The sequence below is a fragment of the Salvelinus fontinalis genome, chromosome 22 (genome assembly GCF_029448725.1).
Source record: "Salvelinus fontinalis isolate EN_2023a chromosome 22, ASM2944872v1, whole genome shotgun sequence".
Lineage (NCBI taxonomy): Eukaryota > Metazoa > Chordata > Actinopteri > Salmoniformes > Salmonidae > Salvelinus > Salvelinus fontinalis.
In genome coordinates, this window is record NC_074686.1 from 11,909,913 (window position 1) to 11,930,654 (window position 20,742).

Sequence of the window (20,742 nt, forward strand, 5' to 3'; positions counted from 1 at the left end):
AATAGAGCTGAAGTTGGTGCTCTCCCTCGGGCTGGAGCAGCCAATAGCTCCGACAGTTAGACACCTGATAGACCCTTAGTCAAGATTTGCTGTATTACTCAGTGTCCGTCTCCATCTCTCTGTCGCTCTCACTCATTATTTTCTATCCTTCTGTCTCTTTCTTTCCTCTATTTATCTCTTCCTCTCTCTCTCTCTCTCTCTCCCTACATTATGCTATTCCCTGTCAGCCACCAAACACAATGTACCCAATATAAGTCCTTCGAGGCAAACCGTCAATTTGACAATGTACCCATACGACATCTTACAATCCAATCCTATCAAACACAGATATGAATCATGGTGCTGTAACAGGCTGTCGCTGAATGTGACCATCAGTCGCGGTGAGCTTATCTTAATGATGAAAAGAAGGCCCACTGGAGAAGCGACCCAAACGGTGCCCAGTGAGCTAACTCGTTAGGGAAATTTGCATGATGACATCAAGAACAAAAGCAGAGATAAGAGCTCGGATAGGCCTCAAGTGAGAAGGATGGACTTTGGTATGACGAGCGAATCATTCCGCTGTCAGAATGAGAGACCCTTGAGGGTAATTTGTAATCTTATTATTATCTTATTAATGCAATCAAGTTATGGTTTACCTGCGAGGTGATGATTTGCAGGGCCGGCCGGGCATAAGCGACATAAGTGGTCGCACAGGAAACCCGGCCGCTAGGGTCCCCCGGACCCCCCCAAAAACATTATGTATACAGTGCATTCGGAAAGTTTTCATACCCCTTGACATTTTCCATATTTTGTTACGTTACAGCCTTAGTTTTCCCCTCATCAATCTACGCACAATACCCCATGATGACGAAGCAAAAACAGTATTTTAGACATTTTTGAAAATGTATTTTTATTTTTATTTATTTCACGTTTATTTAACCAGGTAGGCTAGTTGAGAACAAGTTCTCATTTACAACTGTGACCTGGCCAAGATAAAGCATAGCAGTTCGACACATACAACAACACAGAGTTACATATGGAATAAACAAAACATACAGTCAATAATACAGTAGAAAAAAAGAAAACAAAAAGTCTATATACAGTGAGTGCAAATAAGGTAAGATAAGGGAGGTAAGGCAATAAATAGGCCATGGTGGTGAAGTAAATTACAATATAGCAATTAAACACTGAAATTGTAGATGTGCAAAAGATGAATGTGCAAGTAGAGATACTGGGGTGCAAAGGAGCAAGATAAATAAATGAATACAGTATGGGGATGAGGTAGTTGGATGGGCTGTTTACAGATGGGCTATGTACAGGTGAAGTGATCTGTGAGCTTCTCTGACAGCTGGTGCTTAAAGCTAGTGAGGGAGATAAGAGTCTCCAGCTTCTGTGATTTTTGCAGTTCGTTCCAGTCATTGGCAGCAGAGAACTGGAAGGAAAGGCGGCCAAATGAGGAATTGGCAGCACGGCCAAACGAGGATATGTTTGGCAGCACGAGTGAAGGTTGCTTTGTTGCGAAATAGGAAGCCGTTTCTAGATTTAATTTTGGATTGGAGATGTTTAATGTGAGTCTGGAAGGAGAGTTTACAGTCTAACCAGAAACCTAGGTATTTGTATTTGTCCACATATTCTAAGTCAGAACCGTCCAGAGTAGTGATGCTGGACGGGTGGGCAGGTGCGGGCAGCGAACGGTTGAAGAGCATGCATTTAGTTTTACTTGCATTTAAGAGCAGTTGGAGGCCACGGAAGGAGAGTTGTATGGCAATGAAGCTCATCTGGAGGTTAGTTAACACAGTGTCCAAAGAAGGGCCAGAGGTATACAGAATGGTGTCGTCTGCGTAGAGGTGGACCAAAGAATCACCAGCAGCGAGAGCGACATCATTGATGTATACAGAGAAGAGAGTCGGCCCGAGAATTGAACCCTGTGGCACCCCCATAGAGACTGCCAGAGGTCCAGACAACAGTCCCTCCGATTTGACACACTGAACTCTATCAGAGAAGTAGTGAACCAGGCGAGGCAATCAATTGAGAAATCAAGGCTGTTGAGTCTGCCAATAAGAATGTGGTGATTGACAGAGTCGAAAGCCTTGGCCAAGTCGATGAATACGGCTGAACAGTAATGTCTCTTATCGATGGAGGTTATGATGTCGTTTAGGACCTTGACCGTGGCTGAGGTGCACCCATGACCAGCTCTGAAACCAGATTGCATAACGGAGAAGGTACGATGGGATTCGAAATGGTCGGAAATCTGTTTGTTATCTTGGCTTTCGAAGACCTTAGAAAGGCAGGGTAGGATAGATATAGGTCTGTAGCAGTTTGGGTCTAGAGTGTCTCCCCCTTTGAAGAGGTGGATGACTGCTGCTGCTTTCCAATCTTTGGGAATCTCAGACGATACGAAAGAGAGGTTGAACAAGCTAGTGATAGGGGTTGCAACAATTTCGGCAGATAATTTTAGAAAGAGAGGGTCCAGATTGTCTAGCCCGGCTGATTTGTAGGGGTCCAGATTTTGCCGCTCTTTCAGAACATCAGCTATCTGGATTTGGGTAAAGGAGAAGTGGGGGAGGTTTGGGCGAGTTGCTGTGGGGAGTGCAGGGCTGTTGACCGGGGTAGGGGTAGCCAGGTGGAAAGCATGGCCAGCAGTAGAAGAATGCTTATTGAAATTCTCAATTATAGTGGATTTAATGGTGGTGATAGTGTTTCCTAGACTCAGGGCAAAATAAAATAAAATAAACAACTGAAATATCACATTTACTTAAGTATTCAGACCCTTTACTCAGTACTTTGCATCTTTGGCAGCGATTACAGCCTCGAGTCTTCTTGGATATGACGCTAGCTGGGCACACATGTATTTGGGGAGTTTCTCCCATTCTTCTGCAGATCCTCGCAAGCTCTGTCATAATGGATGGGGAGCGTCGCTGCACAGCTATTTTCAGGTCTCTCCAGAGATGTTTGACACTTGTCCCAAAGCCATTCCTGCATTGTCTTGATTGTGTGCTTAGGGTCGCTGTCATGTTGGAAGGTGAACCTCTGCCCCAGTCTGAGGTCTTGAGCGCTCAGGAGCAGGTTTTCATCAAGGATCTCTCTGTACTTTGCTCCGTTCATCTTACCCTTGATCCTGACCAGTCTCCCAGTCCCTACCGCTGAAAACATCCCAACACCATGATGCTGCCACCACCATGCTTCACCGTAGGGATGGTGCCAGGTTTCCTCCAGACGTGATAGCTTGACATTAACGCCAAAGAGTTACATCTTGGTTTCATCAGACCAGAGAATCTTGTTTCTCATGGTTTGAAAGTCTTTAGGTACCTTTTGGCAAACTCCAAGCGGGCTGTCATGTGCCTTTTACTGAGGAGGTGCTTCAGTCTTGCCACTCTACCATAAAGGCCTGATTGGTGCAGTGCTGCAGAGATGGTTGTACTTCTGGAAGGTTCTCCCATCTCCACGGAGGAACTCTGAAGCTCTTTCAGAGTGACCATCAGGTTCTTGGTCACCTCCCTGACCAAGGCCCTTCTCCCCTGATTGCTCCGTTTGGCCGGGCAGCCAGCTCTAGGAAGAGTCTTGGTGGTTCCAAACTTCTTCCATTTCAGAATGATGCCACTGTGTTCTTGGGGACCTTCAATGCTGCAAACATTTTTTGGTGCCCTTCTCCAGATCTGTGCCTCAACACAATCCTGTCTCGGAGCTCTACAGACAATTCCTTCGACTTCCTGGGTTGGTTTATGCTCTGACATGCACTGTCAACTGTGGAACCTTATATAGACAGGTGTGTGCCTTTCCAAATTATGTCCAATCAATTGAATTTACCACATGTGGATTCCAGTTGTAAAAGGATGATCACTGGAAACAGGATGCACCTGAGCTCAATTTCAAGTCTCATAGTAAAGGGTCTGAATTCTTATGTAAATAAGGTTTTTCAGGTTTTCTCTAAAAAACTGTTTTTCTTTGTCATTATGGGGTATTGTGTGTAGATTGATGAGGAAAAAGATGAATTTAATATATTTTCGAATAAGGCTGTAACGTAACAAAATGTGGAAAAAGTTAAGGGGTCTGAATACTTTCCGAATGCACTGTATATTTTGTGGCAGACCAGGGGGGTTTGATCAAGACGTGTTCACAGATCAGACACAAGTGTGATACCTCAGTTTCAAGAGTGTTAATTTAAAACAATAAAGACAAATCTGGGGAATGCTGTCTCCTCTAGGGTAGAACACCGAGCCCCTCGGTTCTAGCAGACTGTGAGGACGTCTATCCGGTAGCAACCTCTTACTACCTTCAACCCTCCTGTGTGCTGCCCTCCTGGCAGCTTTATCGGCTCATACAGCTGGTGAAGAAAACATCAACCGCCTGGAATTTCCTCTCCTGGGGCTTGACGTTCCCCCGTCCGATCAAATATCCCAGGTACTCCACCTCCTCGAAACACCAGCTTGCATTTCTTGGGATTTGCTGTCAACCCGGCTTGCCTGAGCGCATCCAGTAACGCCTGGAGTCGCATCAGGTGCTCTTCCCAAGCTTGGCTGTGGATGATGCTGTCATCCAAATAGGCCACTGCGTACTGTTGGGGGAGTCGGAGGACTAGGTCCATCAGGCGCTGAAAAGTGGGCGGGGCTCCATGGAGACCGAACGGGAGGACCCGATATTAGTATAAGCCGTCCGGTATCGAGAATGCTTTTTTCCCGGGAGGAGGCTGCCAAGAGTACCTGCTAATGTTCCTTGATCAGGTCCAGGGTGCTGATGTACCGGGCCTTTCCCAACCGGTCAATGAGCTTGTCCACCCTCGGCATGGGGTAGGCGCAAAACAAAGTGATGTCGTTCACCCCCTGGAAGTCATTGCAGAAATGCAGACTACCGTCCGGTTTGGGCACCAACATGGTGGGGCTGCACCATGCGCTGTGGGAAACCTTGATGACTCCCTTCCCCAGCATAGCCTCCACCTCCTGCTTCATAGCTTCCACCTCCTGCTTCATACCGTTTTTCAAGGCCGGGTGCAGAGGTGGTGTTCAATGATGGTCGTTCGGCCCGGCTTCTAGGAAAACATGGTAGTGTTCCGACCGATGAGCTCCAGAAGTGGTTGCTTCTGGGCCAGCCCGAGGACCTCATTGCTCGGGATCACCACTGGTCCAGTCAACAGCCCGGGTTTTGACGACAACACGGTCAAGGCCGTCCTCACGTTCCACCTCTTCAATAGGTTAATGTGTTAAATCTGTTGGGGTTTCCATTGCCCCGGCTGCCATTTGTGGTAATTTACGGGTCCCAGCTTCTCTGTCACCTCGTACAGCCCGTGCCATGTTGCCAGGTACTTACCTTCTGTGGTGTGGATTAAAACTAGCACCATGTCACCCACATGGAACTCTCAGGGCTGGGTACCCTAATTGTAGACCTTGGCTTGGGCACGCTGAGCCTTCTCCATATGTTCCCTTACCCCTGGCCATCATCCGCTCCCTCATCGTTTCTACATGTTCCACCACGCTGCATAAGGGGGTTGACTGGGCTTCTCACACCTCCTTGGCGAGATCCAGTAGGCCGCGTGGTCTCCTCCCGTAGAGTAGTTCAAAAGGGAAAAACCCAGTGGAGGCCTGGGGCACTCAAAACACCTCCTTTGGTCTTCATCCACCTGGGGTCGTTGGCCGTGGGTCGATTCTCCCCTGGCTGTATCCCCTGGCTGTACCGCGGGTCAGCAGTCCTTTAGCCCGGCTGACTGTCGGATTGGGGAGTACGTTGGTGGGGTCGTCCTTCCATCCCCTCCAACGGCTCCCGGACTCGGCCTGCGTCCCCTTCAGCAGGGCCTCGGTATTCTGGTGCATCTCCACTGCTCCCAAGAGGTCATTCAAGTTCTGGGGGTGCACGTAGGCTTGCCGCTCTCTTCATGTCGTGAGGTAGCGCCAGTAAGAAGCGATCCATGACCGATTTGTCGATAACGGGAAGGGTGGCTATGTCGGTTAGGAGCCATGCCCTGGTGATGCGCAGTGGGTCGCTTATCTGGGCTTGGGGGGAAGTTTCGTCCAGGAACCTCCAGTCGTGGACCAGTTGGGCCCGACGGGCCAGGCGTTACCCGTAGCGGCTGAGTACCTTCCTCTTGAGACAGTCGTAGTTAGCCGCCTGTTCGGCAGTGATGTCATAATAAGCTTTTTGGGCGTCTCCGGACAGGAACGGGACCAGCAGACTCACGCACTTCGCCTTGGGCCATCCTTCACGGAGTGCTGTCAGTTCGAAAGTGCAGAGGCAGGTCTCGATATCGTCATCCTCCGTTAGCTTGTTTAATAACTGATTGGGATGCGATTCGGTCTGCGTTTCTCCTCGCAGCTTCCTGACTTCCTTAAGCACGCGGACATTCTGTAGATGATGTTCTTCCAGAGTTCGTTCCTGAATGTCATGTTGCGTTTGTTGGGCCCGAACGAACTGAGCTATCAATTCATTCATGCTGATATTGCGTAAACGTCAACGCTGGTCTGACCATGTTGTCAGACTTGCTCGCATTCTCCACCACTTGTGGCAGACCAAAGGGTTTGATCAAAACGTTTACACAGATCAGACACAAGTGTGATACCTCAGTTTCATGGGTGTTTATTTAAAACAATAAAGAAAAGAAAAGAAACCGGTCTCCTCCATGAGACCTCTTCTGGGTTACCGCCTTCTGGGCTCCGGGGAATGCTGTCTCCTCTGGGGTAGAACACCGAGCCCCTCGGTTCTAGCAGACCGTGCTGACATCTATGTGGTAGCAACCTCTTACTACCTCCAACGCTCCAGTGTGCTGCCCTCCTGGCAGCTTTATGGGCCCCGTACAGCTGGTGTGCAATCAACCTCAATTAGTCCTGGCCGGAGGACCCATCGAGACCTGGCATGTCCAGCAGAGGGAGCCATCGCAGCGGGATGTAGACTCAGTCTGTCACCAGGCCTCGATGACTCTCCCCCTGGTGGCATGTCTGTGGTAAGCCACAATATATATATATATATATATTTGTTTGGGGGGGAACTCAGTTGGGGTCTCATCTAACTGTTGAGAGTTAGAATAATAGAATACACAAAGTGCAATTTTGAAATTTGGTTGTGCATCAGCAGTTTCTCTCTTGTTATGTCAGTCACTGACAGTGACTCAATGTCAGCTAATATTTTTAGATTGTAAATTAGTCTAGCCAGCTATCTAAACTTGTAGCAGTCAGGATCGAATTACCGACCGGGCAGGCAGGGTACATGTCCAGACGCTCTGACCTCCAGGGAGAAGATTTAGCAATTTTATAACTCATTTCCTGCAGTTATACACATTTTACCATAGGGTGGCGAGACCTTTTTGCCATTTTAAAGCAAATTTCCTGCTATTCTACATAATATTTTGCCTTGACTTATGCCATGTTAATATGATATCTGAGTCAGAGTAACGAACATTTATTTTGTTAGTTACTCTGACTCAGATATCATATTAACATGGCATAAGTTAATATGTGGTCCCGTGTGGCTCAGTTGGTAGAGCATGGCGCTTGCAACGCCAGGATTGTGGGTTCGATTCCCACGGGGGGCCAGTACAAAAAAGTATGGATGTATGTACTTGTAAGTCGCTCTGGATAAGAGCGTCTGCTAAATGACTTAAATGTAAATGATAAGTCAAGGTAGAATAGGAAAATGTGTAGAATTGCAGCAAACTTGTTTTAAAACTGAAACATGTTCTCTACACCCCATGGCAAAATATGTAGAATTGCAGGAAATTAACTCTAAAACAAACAAACAAATATTCTCCACTGTCAAGAGGGGGGCCACAAATGTTTTCAGTCCCTTCAGGATTTTCTCAGGATGTTTTTGTGATATTTGCATAAAAAAATGATTGATGTTTTGCTGCATCAATTCTGACATTTTTCATGGCAATATTCAATGACTTTATTCAATTTGGAGCAAAAATGTGCTGACAAGGGAAAACGTTTTTGACGTGTAGCTTGATTGAACCATATTACGCTGTATACAGTTGAAGTGGGAAGTTTACATACACTTAGGTTGGAGTCATTAAAACTTGTTTTCAACCACTCCACAAATGTCTTGTTAACAAACTATAGTTTTGGCAAGTCGGTTAGGACATCTACTTTGTGCATGACACAAGTCATTTTTCCAACAATTGTTTACAGACAGATTATTTCACTTATAATTCACTGTATCACAATTCCAGTGGGTCAGAAGTTTACATACACTAAATTGACTGTGCCTTTAAACAGCTTGGAAAATTCCAGAAAATGATGTCATGGCTTTAGAAGATCTAATAGGCTAATTGACATAATTTGAGTCAATTGGAGATGTACCTGTAGACGTATTTCAAGACCTACCTTCAAACTCAGTGCCTCTTTGCTTGACATCATGGGAAAATCAAAAGAAATCAGCCAAGACCTCAGAAAATAATTGTAGACCTCCACAAGTCTGGTTCATCCTTGGGAGCAAATGCCTGAAGGTACCACGTTCATCTGTACAAACAATAGTACGCAAGTATAAACACCATGTGACCACGCAGCCTTCATACCGCTCAGGAATGAGACGTGTTCTGTCTGCTAGAGATGAAAATACTTTGGTGTGAAAAGTGCAAATCAATCCCAGAACAACAGCAAAGGACCTTGTGAAGATGCTGGAGGAAACAGGTACAAAGTATCTATATCCACAGTAAAACAAGTCCTATATCGACATAACCTTAAAGGCCGCTCAGCAAGGAAGAAGCCACTGCTCCAAAACCGCCATAAAAAAGCCAGACTACGGTTTGCAACTGCACATGGTGACAAAGATCGTACTTTTTGGAGAAATGTGCTCTGGTCTGATGAAACAAAAATAGTTGTTTGGCTGTTATGTTTGGAGGAAAAAGGGGGAGGCTTGCAAGCCGAAGAACATCATCCCAACCGTGAAGCACGGGGTTGGCAGCATCATGTTGTGGGGGTGCTTTGCTGCAGGAGGGACTGGTGCACTTCACAAAATAGATGGCATCATGAGGGCCAAAATTATGTGGATATATTGAAGCAACATCTCAAGACATCAGTCAGGAAGTTGAAGCTTGGTCGCAAAGGGGTCTTCCAAATGGACAATGACCTCAAGCATACTTCCAAAGTTATGGCAAAATGGCTTAAGGACAACAAAGTCAAGGTATTGGAGTGGCCATCACAAAGCCCTGACCTCAAGCCTATTTAAAATTTGTGGGCAGAACTGAAAAAGTGTGTGCGAGCAAGGAGGCCAACAAACCTGACTTAGTTACACCAGCTCTGTCAGGAGGAATGGGCCAAAATTCACCCAACTTATTGTGGGAAGCTTGTGGGAGGCTACACGAAATGTTCGACCCAAGTTAACCAATTTAAAGGCAATGCTACCAAATACTAATTGAGTGTATGTAAACTTCTGACCCACTGGGAATGTGATGAAAGAAATAAAAGCTGAAAGAAATAATTCTCTCTACTATTATTCTGACATTTCACATTCTTAAAATAAAGTGGTGATCCTAACTGACCTAAGACGGGGAATTTGTACTCGGATTAAATGTCAGGAATTGTGAAAAACTGAGTTTAAATGTATTTGGCTACGGTGTATTGTTATTGTTTGTTAGGGCCCCCAAAAGGCTGATAATCTTTTCTATAAGTGGACGTTTAGTGGCCAGCACACACATGCGCACATTAGTTCAATATTCTTGTTTCACTGATGTAAAATCTTCACAAATACATGTGATTATACATCATGTGTGTGCTTGCGCTGCCATCTTTGATATTGAACGTTCTTTAACTGCTTAAATTTCTCCGCTGTATTATGTCAATGCCTTTTGACCCTTTGATTCGCTGGTGAGTGCTTATTGGAGACAGGAAGAGGTGCTTGTGAGTTCTCTACAGTGGTCAGTGTAATCAGTTTTAGAAGTAAGGGGACGGGGGGTAGTCGGTTTGTGGGTTAGGTTGTTGTTATGGAGACATGGAATGGCAACGGGTGGTCTTTTGTGCAGAGCAGGTAGCGCCTTGTGAGAAGTAGACTAACATTTCAACGTTTAAAAGCACTGACAGTGTGTGGTCACTGCAGGTCTCCAATTACTGCACTTTAAATCATTTTTGCAAATTTTATGCACATTTAAGCACTTTGAAGTGTGTCATTACATTGTATTCACACAGAGAATGCCTAGGTAACAGGATTACTCTATTTAGAAAATGTACAGTTCATTCTGAAAGTTCATTCATTACAGTTCATTCTGAAAGTTTTCAGACCCCTTCACTTATTCCACATTTTGATACGTTACAGCCTTATTCTAAAATGATTGAATATTTTTTTTCTCTCATCAATCTACACACAATACCTGATAATGACAAAGTGAAAACAGGTTTTTGGAGAACCCCCCCCCCCCAGAAATACCTTATTTACATAAGTATTCAGATCCTTTGGTATGAGAATCGCAATTGTGCTCAGGAGCATCTTGTTTCCTTTGATCATCCTTGAGAGGTTTCTACAACTTGATTGGAGTCAACCTGTGGTAATTTCAATTGATTGGACATGATTTGGAAAGGTACACACCTGTCTATATAAGATCCAACAGTTGACAGTGCATGTCAGAGAAAAACCAAGCCAGATAGGATTGTGTCTGAGGACGGTTACCAAAACATTTCTGCAGCATTGAAGGTCCCCAAGAACACAGTGACCTCCATCAATCTTAAATGGAAGAAGATTGGAACCACCAAGACTCTCTTAGAGCTGGCCTCCCAGCCAAACTGAGCAATCAGGGGAGAAGGGCCTTGGTCAGGGAGGTGACCAAGAACCCTATGGTCACTCTGACAGAGCTCCAGAGTTCCTCTGTGGAGATGGGAGAACCTTCCAGTAGGACAACCATCTCTGCAGCACTGCACCAATCAGGCCTTTATGGTAGAATAGCCAGACAGAAGCCACTCCTCAGTAAAAGGCACATGACAGCCATTTTGGAGTTTGCAAAAAGGTACATAAAGGACTCTTAGACCATCAGATACAAAATTCACTGGTCTGATGAAACCATTCTTTTATTTACCCCTTCTTCTCCCCAATTTTGTTGTATCCAATTGGTAGTTACAGTCATCTCATCGCTGCAACTCCTGTACGGACTCGGGAGAGGCAAAGGTCGAAAGCCATGCATCCTCCGAAACACGAACCAACCAAGACGCACTGCTTCTTGACACAATGCCCACTACACCTGGGAGCCAGCCCCACAAATGTGTCGGAGAAAACACCGTACACCTGGCGACCGTGTCAGCGTGCATGCGCCCGGCCCATCACAGGAGTCGCTAGAGCGCGATGGGACAAGGACATTCCTGCCAGCCAAACCCTCCCCTAACCCGGACAACGCTGGGCCAATTGTACGCTGCCTCATGGGTCTCCCGGTCGAGGCCTGTGACAAAGCCTGGACTTGAACTAGGATCTCTAGTGGCACAGCTAGCAATTGCGATGCAGTGCCTTAGACCACTGTGCCACTCGGGAGGCGAGATTTAACTCTTTGGCCTGAATGCCAAGGACCACGTCTGGAGGAAACCAGGCACCTTTCCTACGGTGAAGCATCATGCTTTGGGGATGTTTTTCAGCAGCAGGGACTGGGAGACTAGTCAGGATTCAGGGAAATCTATTGGTTCACCTTCACCTAGAACAATGACCCTAAGCACACAGCCAAGACAACGCAGGAGTGGCTTCAGGACAAGTCTCTGAATGTCTTTGAGTGGCCCAACCAGAGCCCGGACTTGAACACGATCGAACATATCTGGAAAGCCGTGAAAATAGCTGTGCAGCGACGCTCCCCATCCAACCTGATAGAGCTTGAGAGGATCTGCAGAGAGGAATTGGAGAAACTCCCCAAATACAGGTGTGCCAAGTTTGTAGCATCTAACCCAAGAAGACTCGAGGCTGTAATTGCTGCCAAAGGTGCTTCAACAAAATACTGAGTAAAGAGTCTGAATACTTATGTGATTTCATTTGTTTTTTTGAAAATATAAAAAACAAACAGTTTTTGCTTCATCATTATGGGGTAGTGTGTGTAGATTGATAAGGGGAAAAAACAATTTAATCCATTTTAGAATAAGGCTGTAATGTAACTGTCATGTCTGCTCCCACTCCCACTCTCTTGAGCTTGAGGGCGTCAAGAGGCCCATCATTACGCACACCTGTCACCATCATTACATGCATCAGCGCTTCAATGGACTCACCTGGACTCCTTCACTTTTTTAAATCTGTCTGTTCCTCAGTTTGATCCCTGTGTCTGCATTAATGTTGTTTTGTTCCCCCTGTCCAGAAGCTGTTCTTGTTTTGTTATATGTCCGTTTATCCATTAAATCTTCACTCCCTGTACTTGCTTCTCGTCTCCCAGCGTCTGTCCTCACAGAATGCAGATACCTATAATGGAAGCATCAGGGAGTGCATTTGTTTTTAATTGGGGTTGGTGAAGTCGGGACCACGTGCCGCCGCTGAAGTAACCGAGGACGCCTCAGCTGGCTTGGCGGGCTTCCATGCCTTAGCTGGCTCGAGAGGTTTTCTTGCCTTGGTTGGCTCATCAGGCTCCCATCCCACGTTATGCCTCAGCCGGCTCGTCGTGCTCCCACGCCTCAGCCAGCTCATCAGGCTCCCATCCCACGTCATACCTCAGCCGGCTTGCTGGGCTCCCACGCCTCAGCCGGCCTATCGGGCTCCCACGCCTCAGCCGGCTCGTCATGCTTCCACGCCTCAGCCGGCTCGTCAGGGTTCCAAGTCTCAGCCGGCTTGTCCAGCTCCCATGCCTTGGCAGGCCCGTCAAGCTCGCCCAGGTGATACGCCGGGCTTGAGAGCGCCAGACGGCCCATCAATACACACACCTGTCACCATCGTTACGCGCATCAGCGCTTCATTGGACTCACCTGGACTCCTTCACTTTGTTGATTGCCTCCTCTATATCTGTATTTTCCTCAGTTTGATCCCTGTGTCGGCATTAATGTAGTTTTGTTCCCCCTGTCCAGACGCTGTTCTTGTTTTGTTATATGTCCATTTTTCCATTTAATCATCACTCCCTGTATTTGCTTCTCGTCTCCCAGCGTCTGTCCTCACAGTAACAAAAAGTGGAAAAAGTCAAGGGGTCTGAATACTTCTCCAAATGCACTGTATCTCAATTCTTATTAGCCAATGCCCGTCACGTTTTTCTCACAGGCCACAAGTGAAGACAGACACATCGGGGACGCAACTGCCGAGGTGCATATTGAAGATGTTGGAAGAACTGTCCACATTTACATTTCGTCAGCCAACAAGATGAGTAGGTCTAACGAATAGCAAAAGCACTAGCCTATGTCAATCTACTATCCCCCATAGTACAAAAGTTGAGGTATTCTATGCGAGAAATAAATATTCCAATCATAGTCTGGGACAGTTGTGGGATGCCATAGAACCCAAATTAATACAACCACTAGCTTAAAAATAAAAACTTTAAAAATCTATGAGGCTGATGCAACAGATCAGAACACTTAGCTTAAAATGTTTAGAAACTATTTCACATTATCAGCGCAGCAATGTGCACATGGCAGTAGGCTATAAGAGCGCATGTTCCAAAATGCACTCAATTACCGGGAAAACACCATTTTCAAAAGTGACCGCAAATTCGATTATGCATGTAATGCTTTCATTATAAAGGTGCATTTTTACACTTTAGTTGTGAAACAAACCTTATCAAATATATATATGCCTATGGGCTAGGCTACATGAGGTGTGCAACTATGATTTGAAAAAGTTGGGGAAAAAGGCATGCTCTGTTTCTTGCCTTACTGCTCACAAGCTCGGCATCATTCACAAGTGATAATATATTATTAGGCTAATATTGTCACCCATCAGACTATTCTTGATTTAATGTTTTCTTTACATATACTAAATAATATATGTGTGAAATTTGTTTTGATTTAGAATGGACCCTTGTCATGCACCTGTCTCAAAACAGGAGCAGGGGAAAAAATACCTGTCATCTATACACTTAAATAGCGAATGGAGGAGGCTTTTCACGTGGTTCATTTTCATGCCAGCAAGGTAGGCAATACTCCTGTTGTAAAGGGAAGCAATGTGCTAAATATTAGGAAATTTGAGAAATAAATATAGTAGGCCTAGCCTATAGAAAGCTGATGGGATCCTCCTCTTTTTGGTAGAGGTCATCAAAACTCTGTTTTCTCACGCAATTGCCTATAGAAATGTTTCGCAACATGAGCTTAGGGGTTCTCACGAAGTGTTTGATTCAATTTTGATTACATTTGCATTGATGTCAGAGTGAATAGAATGCTGAGTACTAGGCAGTTAGCAATTTTGGTAGGCTACTAATGACCATCAGCAGCATCTGAGCTTGAAGAAGCCTAATTACCGTGATTAAATGGTCATGTGGAATTTGACTGCAGTCATGACTCGTGACTGCCGGTATGGCAGTAATACGGTCACCGCAAAAGCCGTAGGTAGAGCTCTTTTAAGTTCTAGATAGCACCTTTTTTTCTAACAGTGTACAGATGATGGGTGACCTTTTCTGTCCCATGAACAGGCCTTAAAGTCAGCAAAAGTCACTTCAAATGGACGGTATGGCACTACTCAAAACAAGTTTGGAATATTGTATTGGTACGGGCATTGTGAGTGTGTGTATCTGCATTGACTCACCATGTTACGTGTGGTTCCACATCCTCTGTGTACGTGTGTTCTCGCGCACACACGTGTGTGTGTGTATCTGCATTGACTCACCATGTTACGTGTGGTTCCACATCCTCTGTGTACGTGTGTTCTCGTGCACACACGTGTGTGTGTATCTGCAATGACTCACCATGGTACGTGTGGTTCCACATCATCTATGTATGTGTGTTCTCGTGCACACACGTGTGTGTGTACCTGCAATGACTCACCATGGTATGTGCGATTCCACATCCTCTTGGTGACGGTGTCCCCTCGCGGCCGGCCCCCTGCCTCTGCCATGGTCTCATTCAGGGCCTGAGAGTAAAGCATCACGCCGTCATAGAAGCCTCCTGCTATCAGGTTCATCTAGTTGAGAGAATGCCAAGAGTGTGCAAAGCTGTCATCAAGGCAAAGGGTGGCTATTTGAAGAATCTCAAATATAAAATATATTTTGACACTTTTTTGGTGACTACATGATTCCATATGTGTTATTTCATAGAATGAGTAGTATTCTAAAACTTTTGACCGGTAGTGTATACAGATAAATAAATACAGAAAAATTAAATGGAAGGCATTTGAACCAACTCTGGCACAAAGAGAAGATTCAAGTGTGAGACAGGCCTACAGTACACACAATATATATACATAAGTGCAATTTGCTATATAGGAGCTAAATATCTTTATATTTTAATTATAAGTCACCATTTTTCTTTTATTCCAGGCTTTATAAAAAAAATCCACAAATGGAAATAACAAAAAAAACATTTCCGTTTCTCCTCATCACTCAGCCACATAATGCCAGGATAAATCCGGTAGACTTTCTAGAATAAGGACAAGCGTATATCGTGGTAGAAAAGGGAATAGAGAATAAAATGAATTTCATTCTCTATTTATCTGAGGTCATAATTTTTTTTTTTACCTTTATTTAACTGGCAACTCAGTTACGAACAAATTCTTATTTTCAATGATGGCCTAGGAACAGTGGCTTAACTGCCTTGTTCAGGGGCAGGACGACATATTTTCACCTTGTCAGCTCAGGGATATGATCCTGCAACCTTTCGGTTACTAGTCCAACGCTCTAACCACTAGGCTACCTGCTGCCCCACAATAGTTACATCATCTTTCCTCTTCTATTTCACCATTATACCAACCTGTTTCAACACCCAGCAGCAATTTCCTTGATTTTACCTGTGCACATAGCGATCTCTTGCTTTTAGGTAGGTTGTACATAATATATCTCCCACATATACACTACATGACCAAAAGTATGTGGACACCTGCTCGTCGAACATCTCATTCTAAAATTATGGGCATTAATATGGAGTTGGTCCCCCTTTGCTGCTATAACAGCCTCCACTCTTCTGGGAAGGGAAGATGTTGCAGGGACTTGCTTCCATTCAGCCACAAGAGCATTAGTGAGGTCGGGCATGGATGTTGGGTGATTAGGCTTGGCTCGCAGTCTGCGCTCCAATTCATCCCAAAGGTGTACAATGGGGTTTAGGTCAGGGCTCTGTGCAGGCCAGTCAAGTTCTTCCACACCGACTTCGACAAACCATTTCTCGCTTTGTGCATGGGGGTATTGTCATGCTGAAACAGGAAAGGGCCTTCCCCAAAATGTTGCCACAAAGTTGGAAGCACATAATCGTCTAGAATGTAATTGTATGCTGTAGCATTAAGATTTCCCTTCACTGGAACTAAAGGACCATGAAAAACAGCCCCAGACCATTATTCCTCCTCCACCAAACTTTACAGTTGGCACTATGCATTGGGGCAGGTAGCGTTCTCCTGGCATCCGCCAAACCCAGTATTGTCCGTCGGACTGCCAGATGGTGAAGCTTGAGTCATCATTCCAGAGAACGCGTTTCCACTGCTTCAGAGTCCAATGGCGGCAAGCTTCACACCACTTTAGCCGAATCCACAAATTTGAAGGGGTGTCCACATACTTTTGTATATACAGTGTATTTACATGTTTGTGTGTGTGAGTGTGTGTGAGTCAGAGTCAAACACACGCCTGCATGTGAGTCTGTGTTTGTAACAACGACTGTGTGTCTAGAATCAACCTTGAAAGAGGTCACGCTGACATAGGGATTTCCTGACCCTGAATGTAACTGTGTAACTATAAATATTATAGAATGCTTAGCACAGGCTCATAAGTCAAACCTTTATTTGTTTGTGTTAGAGACCAGACTAGGAGCTGCGATTGACACGTGTGGCCAAACTGGCCATATATCCACGTCACTCAGACATGGAGAAACGGGTCATATTCCCCTGTGGTTAGAACTGTCTAACCTCCCACTGTGGACATGGGACATCTGGAGAAGCCCTGCAAATTAAATTTGAAGATGCTTCAAATGGTCCACTGGAATATCCTCTGAGTACCTTCATATCTTTCAGTGAATCATCATTCATGCAAAAAAAAAAAAATGGAAAACAATATTATTTTTTATTTCTCAGAGAAAGAGATTTTGATGTGTGCGTGGGGTTATTATCTGGAAGATCCACTTGTCTACAAGTTTCAGCCTCCTGGGAGAGGCAAATAGGTTTTTGGCTAAAATGTCCTGGTAATAGGTAAAGTTCCTGATGCCGTTGACCTTAACCAGAGCCCCAGGAACAGTGGAAGCAAAATAGCCCCAAAACATCAAAGATCCACCACCATATTTTACAGTTGGTCCTTTTCTGCTTATGCATCATTATTTCGACGTCAAACCCACCACTGGTGTGAATGCTTTTTGTATTACTTGTTAAACTAAATATATTTCTCTTGGCAAGTGTATTAGTATAAAATAATATAATTTAAAAAATCATTTGGATCATACAAAGGCTTAGGTTGTCCAAAACAGGGGCCAGGTGGATTCATTTAAGTCTTATTCCAAATGTTGTTGTGTTACAGCCTGAATTCAATGCATTAAATGTATATTTTTTCTCACCCATCAACACACAATATCCCATAATGACAAAGTGAAAACATGTTTTAGAAATGTTTGCAAATCAAAAGAAAATGAAATACAGAAATCTCATTTACATAAGTATTCACACCCCTGAGTCAATACATATTGCAATCACCTTTGGCAGTGATTACAGCTGTGAGTTGTTTTGAGTAAGTCTTTGCACACCTGGATTGCACAATATGTGCCCATTATTCTTTAAGCTCTGTCAAATCATTTATTGACCAGGCCTTCCGAGTGGCGCAGCATTCTAAGGCACTGCATCGCAGTGCTTGAGGTGTCACTACAGCTCTGGGTTCGATCCTGGCTGTGACTGGGAGTCCCATAGGGCGGTGCACAATTGGCCCAGCTTTGTCTGGGTTAGGGGAGGGTTTGGCTGGGGGGATTTACTTGGCTCATTGTGCTTTATCGACTCCTTGTGGTGGGCCAGGTGCCTGCAGGCTGACTTCGGTTGTCAGTTGAATGGTGTTTCCTCTGACAGGTGGGTGTTAAGGAGTGCGGTGTGGCAGGTCATGTTTCAGAGGATGCATGACTTGACCTTTGCCTCTCCTAAGCCCATTGGGGAGTTGCAGTGATGAAACAAGATAGTAATTGGGGAGAAAGGGGTGATTTTTTTTTTTTATTGATCATTGCTAGAAAGCCATTTTCAAGTCTTGCCATAGATTTTCAGGCCAATTTAAGTCAAAACTGTAACGAGGCCACTCAGGAACATTCAATGTTGTCTTGGAAAGCAACTCCAGTGTATATTTGGCCTTGTGTTTTAGGTTATTGTCCTGCTGAAAGGTGAATTTGTCTCCCAGTGTCTGTTGAAAAGCAGACTGAGCCATGTTGTCCTATATATGTGCTTAGCAGGCAAATAAGTACATTATTATTATAAAAAACTCCATAGTCCCTGCCAATGACAAGCATACCCATAACATGATGCAGCCACCATCATGCTTGAAAATATGAAGAGTGTTACTCAGTTATGTGTTGTGTTGTTTTGGATTTGCCCCAAACACACCGCTTTGTATCCATGACGAAGTTCATTTCTTTGCCACATTTTTTCCATTTTTACTTTAGTGCCTTAGTGTTCTCCTATCACAGCCATTAAACTCTAACTGTTTTAAAGTCATTGTTGGCCTCATGGTGAAATCCCTGAGCAGTTTCCTTCCTCTCAGGCAACTGAGGAAAGACGTCTGTATTTTTGTAGTGACAGGGTGTATTGATACACCATCCAAAGTCTAATTAATAACATCACCATGCTCAAAGAGATATTCAATGTCTTCTTTTTAAAATATTTTACCCATCTACCAATAAATGCCCTTCTTTGCGAGGCATTGAAAAACCTCGCTGGATTTTGTGGTTGAATCTGTTCTTGAGATTCACTGTTCGACAGAGGGACCTTACAGATAATTGTATGGGTGGGGTACTATCACGAATCAAGCTAAGACCCAAGTGCAGACTGTGTGAAGTATTTTTTATTTATTGTAACCATAGAGACATGCAAACGACAGGTCAAGGCAGGCAGGGGTCGATAATCCAGAGTAGGGGCCAAGGTACAGGACGGCAAGCAGGCTCAGAGTCAGGTCAGGCAGAGGTCGGGAAATCCAGAGGTGGAGCAAAGGTACAGGACGGCAGGCAGGCTCAGGGTCAGAGACAGGCAGTGGTCAGGCGTGCGGGTACAGGGTCAGGACAGGCAAAGGTCAAAAACCATGAGGACGAGAAAAAGCGAGACTAGGGGACCAAGGAGCTGATACAAAAACCGCTGGTTGACTTGACAAACAAGATGATCTGGCAACAGACAGACAGAAAACACAGGTATAAATACCCAGTGGATAAGCGGGGAAGATGGGCGACACCTGGAGGGGGGTGGAGAAAAGCACAAGGACAGGTGAAACAGATCAGGGCGTGACAGGTACAGAGATGAGGTAGTCGTACATTTCTTTTAATTAATTAGTAAAATTGCCTAAAAACAAAATTCCACTTTGAAATTATGGGGTATTGTGTGTAGGCCAGTGACACAAAATGTCAATTGATTTTAAATGCAGGCTGTAACACAACAAAATGTGTGGAAAATAGAGGGGTGTGAATACTTTATAAAGGCATTGTATAGCTCAGTATTTGTATTTCTAAATTTTTTGTACAGTCTTTTTTGCTCATCTTTATAAAGGGTGCCAATAAATCTGGACCTGACCGTATGTCCATCCATCCTCCCACCAACCCTGCAGCAAACCTTAAAAACCAAGCAATGTTAACTAAAACATTGTCCACAAACTATATACCCACCCACCCATCCAACCAATGATTCATTCACACATTAATCAAACATAAACAAACATGATGCTTATTTAGTCAGTTCTCTCCTCTGTCTGTTTATGTTTAAACTGCCCTTTTACTCTGTACACGTGGTGGGACCCTGTGTGTTTTTAATAAGTACAGTAGTGATGGGATTTTAGTGACTCACGTTGCAGTAGGTATTTTGACAGATGCTCTCTTAGTTGCCCACAGGTACCAAGGGATGAAGATGTGAAGGAGTTTAATGATACAACTATCTCCAAAGCATGCAGCGGTAGTTGTAGGGGTGAGAAAAATAACTTCCGATATGTGCATTTAAAGATTTGGGGGGGATGAAAGGCTTAGGTTGTCAAAAACAGTGGCCAGGTGGACTCTTTCAAGCCCAGTACAGACACATGGAAGAGAGAAAAATAAAGCTTGGGATATGGAGAGAGCTGAACAGAGAGATATCAGAGTAGCAGACATTGTTCATTGGCAAAAGAGAGACTGATGGACGGACGGACAAAAGCCCAATTTATGTTAGAAAAGGCAAGTGTTGCCCTGGTGGGTCACAGACAAAAGTGACGGCAAAGCAGACAAAATTAAGGGCATGTTGGTCACAGTGGAGTGGCAGAGAAGAAACTTTCTTTTCTACCCTAGATTTGGCTTAAAGCTGCAACATGAAACTTTTTGGACGACCCATAGAAATGTAAGTTATAGATTTGTCATTCTGGTTGAAAGCAAATCTAAGACACAATAGATCTGGTCCATGTGCACTATTTTTATGCTTCCTGTTATTACGTTTCGTTTTTGCGTATTTTACTTTCGATTTTGTACACCAGCATCAAACAGCTGAAAATACAATATTTTTGGTTATTTCACAGCGGTTAAGATGGTACAATGATTGTCTACACATTGCTTGTTTTGTCACATACACTGAAATTAGGCAAACTATTCTAAT

General features: G+C 44.6%; 1 protein-coding gene across 2 annotated transcripts in view; it reads right to left on the reverse strand.

Annotated features, from left to right (window-relative positions):
* The window catches only part of LOC129819820 (atrial natriuretic peptide receptor 1-like), a 114,675-nt gene that overhangs the window by 43,626 nt on the left and 50,307 nt on the right, over positions 1 to 20,742 (reverse strand). For both annotated transcript variants that reach the window (XM_055876434.1, XM_055876433.1), the window contains exon 6: positions 14,811 to 14,946. In XM_055876434.1, coding sequence (XP_055732409.1) covers positions 14,811 to 14,946 — 136 coding nt within the window. The remainder of the gene's footprint in view (positions 1 to 14,810; positions 14,947 to 20,742) is intronic.